This window comes from Zalophus californianus, chromosome 2, assembly GCF_009762305.2.
Source record: "Zalophus californianus isolate mZalCal1 chromosome 2, mZalCal1.pri.v2, whole genome shotgun sequence".
Lineage (NCBI taxonomy): Eukaryota > Metazoa > Chordata > Mammalia > Carnivora > Otariidae > Zalophus > Zalophus californianus.
Window position 1 is genome coordinate 174607200 of NC_045596.1, and position 21714 is coordinate 174628913.

Below are 21714 nucleotides of genomic sequence, written 5' to 3' on the forward strand. Positions count from 1 at the left end.
TCCATGTAAGTGAAAATTTAGGTGCAATTGTACGAAAAGCAATTACAGGATTTGAAAAACAAGATATAATTTATTAACAATATAAACTATTTTTACAATCAATATAGCTTTACTGAATTAAAAATTATCTCAAAGCTCATGTAAAAAAGTTAAGTCTGAAGTAGTTTTTTTAAATGGAAGAAAAAGGTATCAGAACCAATGTGACCAGGTAATTGGCATTTTTGCATTCTCTATTCTTAAATTCTGTGAAATTATTTAAATTGTTAAGTATTATTTAAATATTTTAAATAAATTTATTTAAAAATTTTAATTTCATTATTTAAAAATGAAACCAAATTAACTTCATCGATTTCTGGTTTTCAACCAGGCTGTTCTCTGAATTTAGAGAGTGCCTACCTAACAACTTATAAATAGGCCAATGTATAGAGAAGTTAGTTTATATAAACAAGCTTATCCATATACATACATACATACACACACACATACATACACATGTATATCTATACATACATACAAAGTTTTTAAACATTAGAAGCTCTTAGGACATGCACATTCTCACCCTCACAACAACAAAGCATTTTCATCATTTTAAGTGCTTCACTCAAACAATTTAATGCATCCTTGTTGTTTAGCTGCATATGCAGAGAAAGACTGAAGTTTTCAGGATACAGAGAGTAAGAGGTTTTGGTTTGTTTTTCTTTTTTTTTTCTTTCTTTTTTTATTTTATTATGTTATGTTAAATCACCATACATTACATCATTAGTTTTTGATGTAGTGTTCCATGATTCATTGTTTGCGTATAACACCCAGTGCTACATGCAGAATGTGCCCTCTTTAATACCCATCACCGGGCTAACCCATCCTCCCACCCCCCTCCCCTCTAGAACCCTCAGTTTGTTTCTCAGAGTCCATAGTCTCTCATGGTTCTTCTCCCCCTCCGAATTCCCCCCCTTCATTTTTCCCTTCTAAGCAGTATAATATATGACTGGATGGGCAATGTACTTATGAAAATAAAATAAGCATGAAACAGGATATCTCTTGAAGAAATTAATCTAAAGATCAGGCAAAACAGCAGCATGGTAGTATAGAATAACTGGCTTAAAGTCAGATGCCTGAGTTCAAATCCTGCCTTTGTTGCTAACTAGGTGTGAGATTTTGTGCTGGTCATTTCACTCTCCAAACTCTGGTTTCCTCATCTATAAAGTGACAATGATAATAGCAATCTCGTAAAGTCATTGTGAAGACCAAAAGACAACAGAACATGTAATGTGCTGAACATGATGCATGGTATACAGTAAGCACTCAAAAAGTTTCAACTATTGGGGCACCTGGGTGGCTCAGTCAGTTAAGCGTGGGACTCCTGGTTTCAGCTCAGGTCATGATCTCAGCATTGTGAAATGGAGCCCCCCATCTGCCTCCTTGCCCAGGGTGGAATCTACTTCAGATTCTTTCACCCTCTCCCTCTGCCCCTCTCCACTTGCACACACTCTCTCTCTCTCTCAAATAAATATATAAAATCATTAAATAAAAAGTTTCAACTATTATTGATGTTGTTATCGCAACAACTGAAAAGAATTCTATACAAGAATTCCAGAGCCATGGTCACGACTCCCAGATTTGCCACTGACTTTGGCAAGGGCTTCTCTTGGTCTCAGTTTTTTTCACTAAAATATGAGATGCAGAGGGCTACACAATGTTAGACTGTCTTCTAACTTAAAAATCCCCACCTTGTCACTAGAAACTCCCTAAGCCAATGACATGCAAATGATGAAAAAACATAAATGGGATCTTTCACTTCCAACATTCTAGAAGGTCTCAGTTTAGAATGTTGCTTCCACAACTAGAAAACAGAATAAAGTAATGGCATATATTAAACTTAAAGGAACAATGGTTATTTATTTTCACTTCAGAAATGAATAGAATCTTTTAGAAGTTTGTGGTGCCTTATGATGTTTAAAACATAAACTAGACTGAAGCCTGGATATAACATACAGGCTGGTTATGAGAAAGATGATCACACATCCTGGCTTCCAGGGACACTCCCAGTTTATCCTATCATCATGGCATAAATACTGATACCTCGCAATCTCTAACATTCAAAAGTAAACTGATTGGGACAATAAACTATAGCATCACCTAGTTACATCAAGTTCTTAATTCATGGAACTCTCTTTAAGTTGGAAAATTTGGTTTCTTTGGAAATAAGTACCAAGTTTTGTTAAAACAAGCAAAAACTATAAATTAACCTTATGACTATAAATTTAGGAATGATTTAATCATAGGCTTCAGTAGTGCAGCACCTACACATTCAGAGAATTCTAACTGTTCTATCTGCTTCTAAATTTGGGTCATGTTGCTAATTCTAACTTTGTACTGTATAATATCATGCTTCATTCATACTTCATTCATTCGTTCACTCATTTCAAGTGGTTATCGTTCACAGTACTCAATTAGTGTCTCTATCTGCTGTCTTTGGGAAAGGCATGCAGAGGGAGCAATGGAAAGAATTAACATGTCTCATGGATATCACAGTTCTTTTTACTTGAATTTTACAGAATTTTAAGACTGATATAGAGCTTTCTGTTTCGCTGCTCTTTCTGAGACTCACTTTGTCTGATTCTCTCCAAATGGGAATCCTTATGCCAAGTGGTTTAATGATTTCTTTGCTATTTTTAAACTTACTGAAATCATATGGTGTGAAGCTGCAACAGTTGTCCCAGCGTAATCGCAACTGGAAAGAGGAGAAGAACACGGAGAACAGGGAGGAAAATGAGAGTCCTACAACCACCAGGTGGCATTTCTCACCACTTAGCTAATCAAGAGGATTCATGAAAACACTAGGGGGAAAAGGTTTTCTCAGCCTTTGCTTGACAAACACCCTGTGCTATACTGAGTCATTGCAAGAAATGAAAATGATCCAATAGAGTCCACAGCCAGACATAATAAAAGATTTAATTCACCACTGAAAAGTGTTTAAAAGCTGCATAAAATATTTAAAACTCCTCTAACACAATCCTTTTAGAATCAAAGGCCTTGGAAAGGATTACAGAAAGCAATCCTATTTTCCAAAAGCTTACTTTAAAACCATTTTTTTTAAGATTTTATTTATTTATTCGACAGATAGCACAAGTAGGCAGAATGGCAGGCAGAGGGAGAGGGAGAAGCAGGCTCTCCACTGAGCAGGGAGCCCGATGTGGGACGTACGTTAGATGAAATGACCAGGGGCTTAAGTGCAGATAGGAGAGACTAGGTCCAAAGACTAAGGTTTCTGGCATGCCAATGTTAAAAGTGCAGGAGATAAGATGAAACAAGCAGAGGAATCTCAGAATGAAGAGACAGGAAGGAGGGAAGAGAAGCAAGAGAATGTGCTATCCTAGTGAAGAACTGTCTCAAAAAGGTAATGGAGGTATTAATCTTGCTGGCTTGTTGTGAGGCTTAACCAAGATGAAAGCATTAACCCAGGGCCAGTCACATAGTTGGCGTTCAATTCAGTCTAGTTTGATTCTCTTTCAGTATATGCTTGTTAATTGGTACAATTAAGTTTTTTTTGTTGTTTCATTTTATTTTAATGTATGCTCTAACCAAATCTTTATGAGAAGAGCTAACAAAAAGAAACTCTCAATTTTGCTACTTATAAGTATAATTAATATGCAATGGAAATGAACTAGACAATTTACCAAGAGAATAACAAACAATCTCTGATGCCTTTTCTTAGTTTACTCGTAAACTGTCAAATCTTCGGCTCAGAGGACATGATAGCTTCACTACTACGAGGAAAACCTAAACATAAATCAACCTTGTTTATTCATTCAAAATTAATACAGTATACTAGAGAATCCAGGAAAAGATTCACCCAAATATACCCAAATGATTTTTAACAAAGTGTCAAAAGCAATTCAACAGAACGGGAAATGGCTTGGAGCAATTGGACATCTACAGACAAAAAAAAAAAAAAAGGACCTCAATCTAAACCTCACACCTTACACAAAATTTAATTCAAAATGAATCACGGACTTAAATGTAAACAAATGTAAAACTATTAAAATTTTAGGGAAAAATCATAAGAGGAAATCTTCAGGATCTAGGGTTAGGTGAAGAGCACAAGAAAAGAAAAAACTGATAAACTGGACTTCATCAAAATTAAAAATGTTTGCGGGCGCCTGGGTGGCTCGGTCGGTTGAGCGACTGCCTTTGGCTCAGGTCATGATCCTGGAGTCCCGGGATCGAGTCCCACATCGGGCTCCCTGCTCGGCGGGGAGTCTGCTTCTCCCTCTGACCGTCTTCCCTCTCGTGCTATCTCTCATTCTCTCTCTCTCAAATCAATAAATAAAATCTTTAAAAAAAAAAAAAATTAAAAATGTTTGCTATGTGAAAGACACTGTGAAGACAATGAAAAGGCAGCTATAAATTGAAAACTATTTATGAACCACATATCTGACAAAGGATTCATATTTATAATAAAACACTTTCAACAATTTAAAAGAAAATTCCAATTAGATCAGGCATTTCACAAAAGAGGCAATTAGTACAGGAAAAGATGTCATCATCAGCCATTAAAGAAATGCAAATTAAAAACAACAGGATAGGGGCACTTGGGTGGCTCAGTTGCTGGAGCATCCAACTCTTGGTTTCCGCTCAGGTGTCGGGCTCCTTACTCAGCACAGAGTCTGCTTGAGATTCTTTCCCTCTCCCTCTCCCTCCCCCTCCCCTTCTGCTCTTCCCCTTGCTCATGCCCTCTCTCTCTCAAATAAATAAATAAAATCTTAAAAAAAAAAACAACCGGATAACACTCCACACTTAATCAAAACGGCTAACATAAAAAATACTGGTAACACCAAATGCTGGCAAGGATGAAGAGAAACTGAGTCATTCAGACTTTGCTGGCAGGAATGTAAAATGTGTATAGACACTCTGGAAAACAGTTAGGCAGTTTCTTAAAAAACTAAACATGCACTTACTATAGGACCAGCAATTGTTTTCCTGGGCATCTACCCCAGAGAAATTAAAACTTATGGTCACAGTTTGTTTACTCACCAACTGAAGGACCTTTGGGTTGTTCATAAATATCATAGCAGCCCTGTTCATAATAGCCCCAAAGTGGAAAAAACACAAAAGTTCTTCAACAGGTAAATGGTTAAACAAACTAGGGTATAAGAGAATACTATGCAGCAATACAAAGCAACAAACTTTTGATTTACATACCAACTTGGATGGATCTCAAGGGAATTATGTTGAGTGAAAAAAAGCCAATTCCAAAAGGTGACAAACTGTATGATTCCATTTATATAATATTCTCAAAGTAAAATTATAAAGATGGAGCCCAGATCAAGTGGTCACCAGAAGTTAGGGTGAGGGGTGGGGAGAATGGTGGGTGTGGCTATAAAAGGAGCCTTGTGCTAATGGAGCAGTTCTGTATCTTGAATGCAGAGATAGTTTTACAAATCTACATATGGGATAAAACTATAGAGAACAATACACACACACTTGTACTTATAAAACCACTGAAATAAGGATAAACTGCGAAGGGGTGCTGGATGGCCCAGTCGGTTAAGCATCAGCTCTCGACTTTGGCTCAGGTCGTGATCTCAGGGTTGTGGGATCGAGCCCCGTGTAGGGCTCTGTGCTCAACAGGGAGTCTGCTTGGGATTCTTTCCCTCTGCCCCTTCACCCCACTCATGCTTGCTCACTCTTCTTTTTCAAATAAATAAGTCTTTTTTTAAAAAAAGAACTGTAGGGGTGCCTGGGTGGCTCAGTTGTTAAGTGTCTGCCTTCGGATCAGGTCATGATCCCTGGGTCCTGGGATCGAGCCCCGCATCAGGCTCCCTGCTCGGCAGGAAGCCTGATTCTCCCTCTCCCACTCCCCTTGCTTGTGTTCCTGCTCCCACTATCTCTCTCTCTGTCAAATAAATAAATAAAATCTTTAAAAAAAAGAACTATAAAGACGATACCAATGTCATATTCCTAGTTTTGATATTATACTACAGTTATACAAGATATTACCACTGGGGAAACTGAAAGGTACATAAAATCTCTCTGTACATTTTTTTTACAACTGCCCGTGACTCCATAATTTTTCAAAAAATAAAATGGTTGCATTATTGTAAATTTTCAAGCTGTTCATATAAAACACGCCACTCATGTAAGAAATCTGCTATTCTTTGTAATTAGGGAAGAAAATGGAATTTTAGTACTAGAAACTTTACTAAAACCTCTCTGGAATAGTTCCTTTTTCAGGTTCTCAATATGATGCAAGAAGAGGTAACTATGCTTTCACAGCATCCTAGAGTAAAAGGACGCATGCATAAGAGCTCATTGAGAAGGCATGGGACCTACACATGGTTCTAAAGTCATGTCTGCGTTCTACAGGTCAAATCTGGTCCATAGCCTGTTTTTTTACGGCCCATAAGCAAATAGTTTTTACATTTTTAAAGGGTTGTGAAGAAAAATGTGACAGAGACCATATGTGGCCCATAAAGCCTAAAATATTTATTATCTGGTTCTTTCAGAAAAAGTTTGCCAACCCCTACTCTATAGTATTCCTCAGTAAATTACATGCTAACCTTAGAAGAAAGCCAAAGTTAGAATTTTTTCTAAACCTTTCCCCTGTTTTCACTATCCATTTGCCCTTTCATAGAAACGTCTTCAGCCTTCTGGCAATTCCCCAATCCTGGACTCTCTCCTTTGATATGAATGTCATTTCAAGACATTGCACTTGGCAAGCTTACCGACGGGAGTAATGCCTTTAGGGAGCCCAAAGTCCGGAATGAAATTCTAAAATCATGTCCCCATTCAGAAATACAGTGAGCCTCATCCACAGCAATAAGTGTGATACCTACAAAAGTGAAAAATATAAAAATGGGGAAAATAAAGTTCAAAAAGAAGCCATAAATTCATCTAAATCAATATCACCTTCACTTAGAATATATAAATATTACAGGAGAAAAAAAATTCAAATCAAAGTATTTGCTTCATATAAAAATATAAGCATAAATGACATCAGGCAACACCAAAAACCATTATGAGAACAGAGGATGGGACATATATGGGTAAAGGCGTATGGATAAAAGAAGGAAACATTTATATATTATTCAAACAACATTATTTATTAGATTTCAAAGCTTTCATCATTATTCCTCAAAGAAATGAATTACTTACTATTACTTTGCCCTCAAAACTATCACTCATGAACCATTTGCAATGATAATGCCTTAAAAAAGAAGAGCTGGGGGTTTTTTTCTCTTTGGTAATACTTTCAATTTTATCTCATCAATTAGCTACCAAAAGCGATTAAAGAGCACACTCTACTAAGACTAGGTCATCATCATTGTCCATGACCAATCACATATCAGACCGCAGAGAGTTCCCCTGGAATGTCAATACTGGAAGACAGGATGATATCCACATTTTTTAATGTAAAATTATAAGAACTAAATCTCGGTATGTACAATGTAGATAAGAAGGAATATAATTCGTTCTTTCTTCCCCTAGCAGCCCCTTTACTCTGCCCCCACACCCACACTGAAACAGAATCAATGGTGTGTAGTAATGCATTTCAGAAAAGGGCTTTATTGTATAACCATCCATTAAAATGTCTTCAGATACTTCAAAGTAATGATAGTAGTTCCTTTGACCTCCATTACCAAATTAATACTTACGACAAATATAATTTTTTCCATCAGTGGAGATGATCATTACTTGATACTTACTTGAGTATTAATGATTTTCTGCCATTTAGGGGGGTGACTACAAATATATGCTCTAGAGTCAGACTACCTGGATGCAGAACCAGGATCCACCACTAACATTTGTATTACCTTAAGCAAGTTACTTAAGCTTCAAGTGTCACCACAAATAAAAGGTAGATATAGTAGTACCTAACATTTTTTAGTCACTCTGAAGCTTAAGTCAGATCATTCACATAAAATACTAAGATAGGACCTGGCATAAAAGGCAGCTCAATAAAAACAAAACAAAACACCAAAATATTATTATTACAGTTATTAAAGGCCCACTATGATTCAAACACTTTCCTAGGAAAAGAGTAATAAGATGTACTCTGTAACCTAGAAGCTCACAACTCTAAAAGAGAAGACAGACGAGCAAATAAACAATTACAATTCACTGAGATTACCAAATACAATAGAGATGAAAAAGAAGGCAAAAAAATAAACCTACTAAATATGAATACAGGTTGATTAGCATCAAAATTCTCTGGCCGCTGCTGCATAGCTGGGAAAAATTCAATGTTACCACTAATTTTGGCTTTAGAAACTAAATGACCCAGATTTTAAATTAAATAGGTTAAAACAAACATGATGGCTCATCTTTTATTTTAAAACTTTCCTTAAAATTACAGGTTTAACTAACTACCTCTTAGTGGAGCTGAACTTTACCATCAGTTTACCAAGCTTCTGCTAACTTTCACTTTAAATTTGCAAGTCCAAGTGTCTGCCCAAGTCCTATACATATTTCATTTTGGCATATCTGTCACTCAAGCCCTATTTCTAAAGTCAAAAGACAATTATAAGTGTGTTTGGTTTTAAGGAGTCTCCATATAAAATTATGTTTGCTGCTTCTGTTATACACTCATACTACTTAAAGAATGTAACATAAAAAGCATAAATCTGATTAGCTAAATGTCAGACTACCGTACAAACAGAACTCTGAGTAGATTCATTTTTGCAAGCATTTTACAATTTCCTACAAACAAAAGCCAAAGAAAAATACTTCAAAAAGAATTTATCCCTTTTTGTTCAACACTGAGAGTCAACCCAAAAGAGCATGTTCATCCATTCCATGCAGAGTATTCTGTTCTACTGATTGCAGTGTTCATAATTTAATCCATTACAAAAAATAAAAACAGAGAATTAGAACTAGCTGTTAAAGGATTTATGTAAATACTTAAGCTAATAATTAATTAACTCCACCCCAGAAACAAAGCAAATATTAAAATGGAATAAAACATATCCAGCTCACCATGGACACAGATCCTAGCTTTTGTTATAAAACCATAAAATTTATCTATCTAGGGTATTTAGGCCTCATCTAAAGTGAAATATCCTTAAGAATTCCATAGAGTCTGGGGCGCCTGGGTGGCTTAGTCGTTAAGCGTCTGCCTTCAGCTCAGGTCATGATCCAGGATCACGCCCCGCATTGGGCTACCCGCTCGGCAGGAAGCCTGCTTCTCCCTCTCCCACTTTCCCTGCTTGTGTTCCCTCTCTTGCTCTGTCTCTCTCTCTGTCAAATAAATAAATAAAATCTTGGGGAAAAAAAAAAAGAATTCCATACAGTCTAATAGGAGACACACCAAATTTGTCTTCCAGTAAAGGCAAAAATGCAATATGCCAATAAAGGATAAGAAATTGGTAATACATCGATTATGTATTTTTTAAAAGATTATTTATTTATTTATTTATTTATTTGTCAGAGAGAGAGAGCACAAGCAGGGGGAGCAGCAGGAAAGGGAGAGAGAGAAGCAGGCCCCCTGCTGAGCAAGGAGCCCGATGCGGGACTTGATCCCAGGACCCCAGGATCATGACCCTAGCCAAAGGCTGATGCTTAACCGACTGAGCCACCCAGGTTCCTCTGATAATGTATTTAATCAAATGTATAATAACTTCTGCCCTCCTTCTTTTGTTCATGAACATTTAATACATACTAAAAAGAAACAAATTTGTTTTCATTATATTGTTAACAAAAATTAAAGAAGGCATGGGTATTAAAGAGGGCACGTACTGAATGGAGCACTGGGTGTTATATGCAAACAATGAATCATGGAACACTACATCAACAACTAATGATATAATGTATGGTGATTAACATAATAAAATTTTAAAAAAATTATTAAATACATTCCTAGAGTTATATGCTACTAACCAACCATTAAATGAGATGTTGCCATGTTGAAAATCTACCCATCCAGAATTATCTTAATATATAATTATATAATGAGATCATATAATATTAGGAAACTAAAACTGGTTGGTTCCACTGAATGTTTGAAATAATAGTAGTTATGACTGCAACTCTTGGGTAGCTTATTCTAGCCATCAAGAGAGAAAAAAAAGACAAAAATGCTTGAAGTACAAAAAAATGGGCACCAGCTATTGACTAATTCTGTATTTACATTTTCTAGGAAATAAGCTCTGAGTTACTAACTTTTTAAAATCATACTCACTGGTGGCAAATAATCAAAGGTACTATGGTTTCCAACCCTAACTACACATCAGAATCACTCATGAAAGACTAGAGGTGCCAGGGGCCCACCCCAGGCGTGTTGAATCAGAATTTTCAAGTTTGGAGGATACTACATTTTTCTGAAGTTTTTCCAATCACTTTTCCAGTGATTCTCATGAACAAGGGTGGAGAACCACTACTGTGATTTAATTTAGATTCTGAATATGAAAACAAGGAAATTAACTTTTCATAGAATCTAAGATTTAACATTTGTTCAATAATGCATTTAAATCCCTACTATTTGCCAGGTACTGCACTAGGGCATTTTTTTCCCAAAAGAGTTTATAGTCTAGGGGAAGAGAAGAGATATATAAACAGGCAATTATAATACAGGAGCCTAATTTCTATGGCAGAAGGAATTATAGGTACTAGGGGATAAGACTGGAAAGACACCAAGTTGGAAAGTCAGGGACTTCCTGGAGGAAATACTGTTTGAAATCAACTTTAACAGAAGTGAAATCCAATATCCATCCATATATTTAACTTTAAAGGATAACTCAATTAAATAAGTACTTATAAAAAGAGCCTATCATACCACTTACCAATACTGGCCTGAAGTTGCTGGAGTAGGCTCAAGTTACCCGAACAGAATTCTGGAGTTATGTATATAATCCGATATTTGCCTCTGTAAAAATAAACAAATAAAAAGAGAAAGAGGAAAGGAAATGTGCTACACTAAAGAAAACAATCATCCACTGAACTACAGCTTAAAACCATAACACCTGGCAAATTTTTAAATAAACTAAAAACTAAACAAATGTTATATGTATGTATATATATATCCACATATATTAGTCCTTTGATCCCACTTTAACACAGCAAAATAAAAAGTGGCAAAGAGTACTCAGGGAGTACTCAGCATTAAGGTGATATCAGAAGCCAGGTTCTGATTTCCAAAAGTCCAGCCCCAAAACTGTAGTGTTTGAGTTAAACGATCAAGTGTATGGTAAGCCTTTTATGTGCTAGCAATCCACCCATACACTACCCTCCTTCTTGGAAAACTACAACCCATTACCCTACCATCGACTCCCTCCCCATGATTAAGCCCACAGCGCCCATGTTTCTCCTACATATTTTGCTCTCTTGCCTAAATATATCTTCTTGGGCCAGGGTTAGCCACTGTATCAGTGTCAAATCAATCAGTCTCTGTCCTAGAATTTAGGGGTCTGACCAAGAAACAACCAGTCTCTGCTAATGGCAAAACCTGTAATATGTGAATAAAGGAGATGCAGAGCAGTCTTCTCTATCTTGTGACTAGAAAAGCAGAAAATGCTCATCTCAGAAGAATGAGGAAGACACATAGAGGCTACAAATAAAAGAAAGCATTACTGGGGGCGCCTGGCTGGCTCAGTCGTTAAGTGTCTGCCTTCGGCTCAGGTCATGATCCCAGGGTCCTGGGATTGAGTCCCACATAGGGCTCCCTGTTCCACCGGAAGCCTGCTTCTCCCTCTCCCACTCCCCCCGCTTGTGTTCCTTCTCTTGATGTGTCTCTCTCTGTCAAATAAATAAATAAAATCTTTAAAAATAAAAAAAAGCATTATTGTATTCTTGATACCCAATTCCAAGTCTCCAAGTCTCTTCCTAAGGGGTGGCTAACTTGTGTTCAGTGTGATCCATGAGACATTCCTATATCCTTAATATAAAATTCAGTATTTGCTTAAGCTAGCTTGACTTTTTTCTATTCTGGGCAAATAGAATCCTAACTAAGACAATGTTTGTAATAAAGGTTAGGTCTAGGGCATTTAAAATATATAGAGTCTCCTTTTCATTCTACCAAGTGAAAACATAGATAAAGTTAAGTAGAATGAAAATGAATTTCCCTTATAAAAAGACTTTTCTTTTGATGTAAAAAAATATTTCAGGGGCGCCTGGGTGGCTCAGTCATTAAGCATCTGTCTTCGGCTCAGCCGGGGTCCTGGGATCGAGCCCCGCATCAGGCTCCCTGCTCCGTGGGAAGCCTGCTTCTCCCTCTCCCACTCCCCCTGCTTGTGTTCCCTCTCTCGCTGTGTCTCTCTCTGTCAAATAAATAAACAAAATTTTTAAAAAATAAATAAATAAATAAATAAATAAATAAATAAATAAATAAAAAATATTTCATCTACTGCGTACTAGGCATGGCGCTTTCATTAGGAATTAGGAACAAAAGAGATGCTTTTAGTTTCATGAAATTAATTCAATATTCTAATTCACACAGCAAAACAGTATAAATAACAAGGTCTGATGTCAGACTGCCCAAGGTTTGAGTCTCAATTCTACTTCTTACAAGCTAAATGATCTTAGCCAAGTACTAACTTTAGTGTGCCTCAGTTTCTTCAGTGTAATATAGTAATAATAATTATAAGGACAGCTAATTCAACAGATAACTTAGATTGAAGATAAATCCAATCAAATTCCAGCTGGCATTTGAGTAGAAAAGGTAATTTTGAAATATGTTTGGAAATACAAAGGACCTAGAATAGACAAAACACTTTGAAAAACAAGAACAAAATTGGAAGACTTGCACTACCTGATTTCAAGGCTTATTATAAAGCTACAGTAATCAAGACACCAACCCAGATGGGCAAACAGATTGATAGAACAGAGAACATAGAGTGGAGCAACAGACTCATAAATATGTAGTCATTTTCTTTTTGACAAAGGTACAAAGGCAATTCAGTGGAGAAAGAACAGTATCTTCAACAAATGGAGCTAGAACAATTGGATAACTTTATGAGAAAAATAAATTGTAATCAATAACTAGTACAATACACAAGATTTACATTAAATGGGTTGTAGGCCTAAATGTAAACCTTAAAACTGTAACACTTTTAGGAGAAAAAAATAAAAGAAAGTCTTTGTGACCCTGAGTTAGGCAAAGGTTTCTTAGATTCCACACCAAAAGCAAAATCCATAAAAGAACAAATTGACAGACTGGACTTCAAAATAAACAACTGCTGCCCTTCAAAAGAACTGTTCAGAGAATGAAAGGAGAAGTCACAAACTAGAAGGAAATGTCTGCAAAGCATATACCAAATAAAGAATTTGTATTCAGAATATATAAATGACTATCAAAACTCAATAAGGGAAAAACAACAATAAAGAACAGGCAACAGATATGAATAGATACTTCCTCAAAGAAGAAGCCTCAAATATGGCCAATAAGTATATGAGAACATCATAGTCAGTAAGGGAATGCAAATTAAAAACACACTGAGATCCTAGTAGAATGGCTAAAATCAAGACTGGTCATACTAAGGAATGGCAGAGAGGAGGAGGCATTGGACCTCTCAGACCCTGAGAGTGGGAATGTATAAAATGGTACAATCACTCTCAGAAAGTCTGGCAGTTTCTTAAAAAGTCAACATAGAATAACCTATGACCCAGCAATTCCACTCACTGGCATATACACAAAAGCATGAAAGCATATCTTCATATAAAAACTTGCACTCAAATGTTCACAGTACAACTATTCCTAACAGCCCAGAAGTGGAAACAACCTAAATGTCCATCATTAATGAATGGATAAACAAAATATGGTATGTCTGTTTCATCCATAAAAAGAAATCAAGTACTGACAACATTATGCTAAGTAGAAAAAGCCAGATACTAAAGGCCATATACTGTATAAGTCCATTTATATGAAATATCCAGAATAGGTAATTCATAGAGACAGAAAGCAGATTAGTGGTTTGAGGGGGCATGGGGGGGTACAGACACTGGGGAGTGACTGCTTAATGGATACTGAGGTTTTTTGGGGGTGAAGAAAATGTTCTGGAATTAGACAGTGGTTGTACAACATTATGAATGTAATAAAAGCCACTGAACTGTACACATTTAAAATGGTTAAAATGATGACTATTACATAAATTTATCTCAATCAGACAAAAAAGTTAAATATATATTCACCACATGATCCAGTTATTCCACTCCTTGGTTTATACTAATGAAATGAAAACATATGTCCATACAAAGATGTGCATACAAATGTTCAGAGCAGCTTTATTTGTAACAGCCCAAAACTAGCAACAATGCAAATGTCTTATCAACAGCTTAACAGATGAAAGGAATTGTGACATCTCCACATGATGCAATCTATTCAGCAATAAAAAAGGAATGAACTATTGATACATGTAACAAGATGGATGAATCTCAAAGTAATTATGCTGTGTGATTTAAACCAGACAAAACAAGAGCACATATTGTATGACTAATTCTGTTTATATACAATTTTAGGAAACGTAAGCTAATCTAGAGTGACAGAAAACAGATTAGTAGTGAGCTCGTGAGTGGGGTAAAGAAGGTAGGAAAAACTGAGGGGAATGGATTACAAAAGGTATGAGTAAACTTTGAGGATGATGGATCTGTGTTCATCATCTGGATTGTGGTGATGGTTTTGTGATGGTGTTTATATGCCAAACTTACCAAATTAGATATATTTTAAGTTAATTAATTAATTGACATAATTATATGTCAATTATACCTCAATAAAGGTGATTTAAAATGTTTAAAGAGAAAGAAAACATACATTCAAAAAACAATTTATAGGAATGTTTACAGCAGCTTCATTAGTAATAGCCCCAAACTACAAACAGCTTAGGCAACTACTGATAAGGAAATTAAAAAAAACAAACTATGATATTTTCATACAATGACATATCACTCTGATATACTTAAAAAACTACAGATACATACAACATGAAGTATTCTCAAAACATTTTGTTGAATAAAAGAAGTCTTACACAAAAGTTCATATTGTATGAATCCATTTACATGAAGTTCTAGAACAGACAAAAGTACGGTAGAAAAAAATTAGACAGTGGTCTGCTTTAAAATGGAGAAAGAAGCACAGACTGGGAAGGGACACGAAGGAACTTTCTGGAGCGACAGTAATACTCTATATCTTGATAGGGGTTTGGGTGATACATTTGTATGCATTTATCAAAACTCAGTAAATACATGTGTATTTATTGTGTGTTTATTAACAAAATACATACATATGTTAATCTATATACACATATACATAATTTATGTGTGTTTGAGATTTTATTCTTAGGACTTATGCCATGATAGGACTGGTGGGGCAAGAGATCTAGAATCCAGTCCCTGCTAGGCCATTAATTCATTGAATGACTTTAGGCAAATTATTTTCTCTAGGCCTCAGATTGCTCATCTGTAAAATGAGACAAAACTAGGTAGTCCCTGTTCAAAACCAAAATTTTACAATATGACTACAATGCTAACTTCACAGTCCAAGAACTAAAAATAATAGATTTCTTTAAGTTTGAAAGATTTTAAAATGAACAATTCTACAAATGTACTATAAAAAAGTACATTTTTTAATCATGAACATTTTATCCACACATTAAATAAAAATTTTTATATAGTTTTAAATAAATTATATATTTTATATATAATTTTGTATAAAATTCTCTCACATACCATAGACACCCAACCACATAATCAGAAATTATATAAATTACTCACGATTTAATATCTTCTAGAACATTTTTTGGCTGTGCTGATCCCAGAAAACAAGCTGGAATGTTGGACATTCTAGAAGAAGAAAAACAAATATTCTGGAGCCATGTACACACTACAAAGATCAACTTCATTCTTAAGGACTAAGGAAATATAATGATGGACCAAGTCCCCTTCTTTGTAATCCTCACTCTTTTTGTAACTCACTAATTTGATAAACAAATTCCTTCAAAGGTCATATTAGAAAGCAGGTTGTTAGGGCGTGTTTTTCAGAAAGATTGTAAGCTCAGGTTAAAGAGGTTTAAAATTTTTCTGTAACTAAAAATTACATACTTCCATGTATACACTTTATACCAAGCTAAAGAGCAAGGGTAACCAAAAGAGAAAAGAATTTTGAGATATGGATGTAAACTGGCTTAGAGTTTGCTGTTACAAAAATTCTTATTGGAACCATCCGGTAGCCTTGGGTTATAGAAAACTCAAGAAAGAAGCTAAGTCCTTACACCAAAGAGTCATTTATCACTAATAAAGATTGACCAACATTCACAGAAATTTGTTCCTGGGAACTAGATTTTAACATACATGATAGATTACATGTTTCCTTCATGGAAGAAAAAAAAGGGTGATAAGGTAGCAATGAAAACATTACTGGGGCACCTGGCTGGCTGAGTGGGGAGAGCCTGTGACTCTTCATCTCAGGGTTGTAAATTCAAGCCCCACACTGGGTGTAGAGATTACATAAAAGTGGAAGGAAGGGAGGGAGGGAGGGAAGAAGAAAACATTACTTACTTAAGCTGGAGCACTTGGTCTTCCATCAAAGAAATAAGAGGAGAGATGACAAGGCCAATTCTGCCTGAATACACGGGTGGGTACTGGAAGCACAAACTCTTTCCATATCCTGGAAATAAAAATAATACAATGATAGAAATAAAAATAAAGCCTTGGTACTTTGATTTCTTCTTACAATGTACTTGTGTGAGATGAATGGTCCCTACTAACATGCTATCCTCCTAAGAGCTAACTCCTACATAAATTTGAGCATCTAATCTCAGATCAGTCTCTTCTGTATTTATATCATTTGTATTTGTATTTATATTTTGAAAGTGTAATAAAAGATCACGCATTTCAAAACCTTTAAGTTTTATATTTTAGAGAACTAAGTTATTGCTTACATACAACTTACCAGTTGCCATCACAACAACATTATCTCTTCTTTCTTCCAAAACAGAATGAATCACCTTCCACTGAACCCTGGAGGGTAAAAAGCAAAAGGCTATTTTGTTTTACTAACTAGAAACCTAGGGGCGCCTAAGTGGCTCAGTCAGTAAGCATCTGCCTTCGGCTTGGGTCATGATCCCAGGGTCCTGGGATAGAGCCCCGCCATCTGGCTCCCTGCTCAGCAAGAAGCCTGCTTTTCCCTCTCCCACTCCCTCTGCTTGTGTTCCCTCTCTCACTGTCTCTCTCCCTCTAATAAATAAATAAAACCTTTGAAAAAATAAGTAAGGACAGGTGGAAAATGTTTCATTTTTTCACTACCTCTAACAGAATTATTTTTCTGAAAGATTATATTGATTTATTTTATTTTAGATTGTATTTATTTATTTTATTTTAGAGAGAGAGAGCATATTTGCAAGCAGAGGAAGGGGCAGCGGGAGAGGGAAAGAATCTCAAGCATACTCCACATTGAGCATGGAGCCATCGAGGGGCTAGATCTTACCACCTGGAGATCACAACTGGAGCCAAAACCAAGAGTCAGAAGCTTAACAGACTGACCCACCCAGGTACCCCTCTAATAGAATTTCTTTTACATTTTTGAGCTTCAATATATGTATAAATTTATTGATTAAAATAAATAAAAGGGGGCACCTGGGTGGCTCAGTCAGTCAAGCATCTAACTCTTGATTTCGGCTCAGGTCATGATCTCAGGGTTGTGAGATGGAGCCCCATCAGGCTCTGCACTGGGCATGAAGCCTGCTTAAGATTCTCTCTCTCTCTCCCCCTCTGCCCCTCCCTGTACTCACACGCGCATGAGCAAACACACTCTCTCTCCCTCTCTCTCTGTCTCGCATGCATGCACACATGCTTTCTCTCTCTCTCTCTCAAATAAATAAATAAATAAAAGAAATGCTCCAGAGGCAAGGATTGCCTGAGAAGGGACATGAGGTAACTTTCTGGAGTGACTGTAATGTTCCATATTTGACTAAAGGGTTAGGCTACATGGATACATGCATGTACCCTTAAGATGTGCAAATGCGTTTAAGGTTTGACCATTTCCTTGTAGGTAAATTTTACATCAAAAGAAATAAACCATAAATATTTAACTATAGTTAATGATTTATACATTGAAGTACTTAGGGAGACAAATAATGATGTCCAGTCTACACTGAAATACATTTTTTAAATTAGGTAGATTAAGGAATGGATAGAGAGGTGATAGATGGATATATGAGAAAGCAAGTATACTAAAATGTTGAATATACAGGTATTCATAGTAAAAAAAATTCTTTCAGCTTTCCTATATCTTTGAAAATTTTTTTAATAAAATGTTGAGGGAAAAATCAATAGGAAAGGTGATCTTCTGATGTGCTGATAATGACCTATTTTTTTCTTATGTGAGTCCTGGTTACACAGGGTGCCTAGTTTGTAAAAATTCATTGATCTGTACATTCATGTGCACTTTTCTGTATGTCGGACATAGTTTAATAAAAAAAAAAATTTAAGATCAAAGAAAAGAAGAAAGAAATGCTTCCCTGGGTTAAATTTTAAATTTGCGGAATAGGAAAAATCCAGTCTAGATTTCTACATTATTAGTTTTATTCAAAATTACTTGTTCCTTAACTCATTTTTAGTCATCTCATTTTAATACTTAGTAAATGTGCCCCTTTAAATATAAATACATTTGGAATATATTAAAACAGATAAGATTATCACTGTTCTTCAAACCGTTATCTCATGAATTTCTATTACATCACCATGCTTTGGACAATAAGTTGTACAAAATAGACACACAGATACTTATTTAATGAAAAACAACTCAACATTAAATTAAGATTAATTTATTAATGTGTTTAAACTAGTGTCTACACAGAACTCTCTGTGGTAAAGGAAACCATTTTCTCTTACAAAAACAATGTATAGATGCAAATTTTAAATAAATATTATTTTAAAATGTCTTTGTAGTCACAGGAAATACAGTGCAGAATGTATAAACTACAGTGAAGTTGTACTATTACTATTAAACAGATGGCTTATTTGCCATTTTTCCTTTGTGAAGAAAATTGTGAATATGCAATTTAATTAACTGAGATTATACTCACGGCTTAAAACTGGAATGGCCAAAATAGGTCTTGAGGGAATTAATTTGGCTTGCATTAGGTCCTGGTAATGAATGGTCTTAAAATAAAATAAAATGGTCATTTATGTTAAAATACAAGTGATAGGAAATAAAAATTTTATTTCATTGGCTTCTTTTAAAGAATATAGCGATAAGTACCAGAGGTTACTGTTTTCTATCTTTTAAATCCAACTAATTTGGTCCTCTGGATATCAGTCATGATTTCAGTTACTTTGATTATTACCTAATACTAAGGATTAGAACTTTGTGATTCTACTACAAAATGGTTCACTATAAGAACCTTCTGTCAACACTATAAGAAAACGATGTTTTGGAATTTGCTATAGTTCCAAAACCTAACATTTAAACCCAACCATGGCAAGCGATATACCAATGTGAATTTCACCATACAAACACCTTTCAATTAATAGTAATCAGAAATTACATTACTATCACAAATAAAATCCACAGATAAAATTAAATCTTCATTTTAGTTACCACTCCACCAAATCCCTGACCACAATTCTAACTGCATTGCACAATGGAGTTACATTGATTTTACTCAACTGACTTTTATTTTCTACTCCGGTTGAACAGTTCATGAGTGGCCAAGACAGAGCAAAGCAAAGAATCAAGACCATTCATCTATAAACAAATGAAAATTCATTATTATACTTCTCAGCTTTTAACAATTCTAAATAAGAGAACTAAATTGATTTGGAGATGTTATGCCTTCATTTAATACAAGAAGACAAAGAGAATAACATTTTCTTTAACATTTTCACGTATTTTCCACCTACAATATGTATTTTAATTTTCCCACATTATAATATTGATGTATATAGCTCTAGAGGAGTGTTCTACTTTATGAGAAGACCCCATGGTTTGCCATAATGAATACTGTTACTTACACTTGAATAATACGAGGTTCATTTTGTGGACTCCTTACTATAGTTGGCATACACAGTATGAAAATCAGTCCATTTTGCTATCTGAAATTGTGCCACTTGTTTTAAGGAATAAGCTCCTAAAGAACAGGCACAATGCCTTTAACAATAATGTTTAATATTAATGATATTAATTAATGATTATTATTAATGATTTTCTATTATTTTGACAAAACATAAAATTCAGAATGAAAAGTTTCACATCACGAAGTGCGCCAAATAATACAATGCTTCTATACCTCTACTTTCATAAATGGTAAGATTGTGCTTTATAAAGACCAAACACCAAAGGATTTAATGACAAGTTTTTAGAACATCATTAATTACATGCCACAAAATCCGTGCCTCCAAATTGTTTAAAAACTGGACCCTAAATTAGAGTCAGCAGTAGGTATCAGAGGTGAATCCTTTCAAACATGTTACAGTGCTTACCTGCATCATCATCTTCTTCTTCTTCAATAGCTTCAATTTCATCTTCATCATCTTCAAAAGGAACATCCAGATTTCTTTCCATTTTTATGCATTTTGGATGAACCGGATCTGCCGTGCCAGTATTTAGATTTTCTAAAGACTGAAAGTTTAAAAGAAATCTTAAAAGCAAAACCATTGACAGTGTCGTATCTTTTTCACCAAACACAAAAGAAGTATTATTAACAGAACCTACAATTTTGTTCAAAGCTGGCAGATGTGCAACCAATACCACAAAAGAACATGTGTGCTCTAGTTTAAACATGTGCTCAAGCATGGTTTCTAAGGCACAAGGCCAAAGATGGAATATTTCCAGCATAAACAGTGTTTGTTAATAGCATATCATGAACTGCCTGTGGGGAAAGTTATCAAAATTTTGAATAAAAATGGAATTTAAAACTTTTTTCCTTTATCATACTTCAATGTTTTCAATTGCCAAGAGGTAAATGTGGGTTTTACTGTTATTTTTGTAATGAGTTTCTCCATATCACGTGTCAGCATAAGATTTAAATAGTAGGGGCGCCTGGGTGGCTCAGTTGGTTAAGCGACTGCCTTCAGCTCAGGTCATGATCTCAGGGTCCTGGGATCGAGCCCCGCATCAGGCTCCCTGCTCAGCGGGAAGCCTGCTTCTCCCTTTCCCACTCCCCCTGCTTGTGTTTCCTCTCTCACTTGTCTCTCTCTGTGTCAAATAAATAAATAAAATCTTTAAAAAAAAAAAGATGTAAATAGTAAACAATGAATGTGTTTTTTTGTGAATTATGTGAATTTGTTTACATGAATTATGAAAACAGTAAAAGATTCAAATAATTTTAGGAATGGAATATTACAAATGTGAATAAAGTTGCTCTTTACTTTGGCTTGATAATACTGGATTTTTTCCCCTAAATGAAGATTATCTATTTAAAGAATGTTAGTATATTTCAAAATTGTTTCATCTGCACAGTTTTTTACTGAAAAGAGACAGGAAGAATTATTAAACCATGGTTCTCATTTTCTCTTTTTATTAAACCTTCCATTTAATAAACTTGACTTCAGTGGTTTTCTAAAAAGTGTATTCATTTCAGGCCTAGAAAAGAAAAAGAGTGATTCTGTCCCTGATTCTTTATTCAAGTCAACAAATATACTTAGAAAAGCATTTTGAAAATAAAGTTCTCTCATATGGGCATCCAGATTGCCTTCTAAGAGGTTCAATATACAATGTAAGTTTGTGGAATCTGCAAGTGTCCTATAAATGTGCTACTTGAACAGCACTCCTCAGAGAAATGGCTAATC

At 35.3% G+C, this 21714-nt stretch overlaps 1 protein-coding gene across 7 annotated transcripts in view; it reads right to left on the reverse strand.

Moving 5' to 3' along the window:
- The window catches only part of WRN (WRN RecQ like helicase), a 147912-nt gene that overhangs the window by 67173 nt on the left and 59025 nt on the right, over window positions 1–21714 (reverse strand). For all 7 annotated transcript variants that reach the window (XM_027598934.2, XM_027598933.2, XM_027598932.2 and 4 more), the window contains 7 exons: window positions 20407–20545; window positions 19011–19086; window positions 16877–16944; window positions 16483–16591; window positions 15700–15768; window positions 10779–10861; window positions 6726–6832 (listed from right to left, as the gene is read on the reverse strand). In XM_027598934.2, the coding sequence (XP_027454735.1) occupies window positions 6726–6832; window positions 10779–10861; window positions 15700–15768; window positions 16483–16591; window positions 16877–16944; window positions 19011–19086; window positions 20407–20545 (651 nt within the window). The remainder of the gene's footprint in view (window positions 1–6725; window positions 6833–10778; window positions 10862–15699; window positions 15769–16482; window positions 16592–16876; window positions 16945–19010; window positions 19087–20406; window positions 20546–21714) is intronic.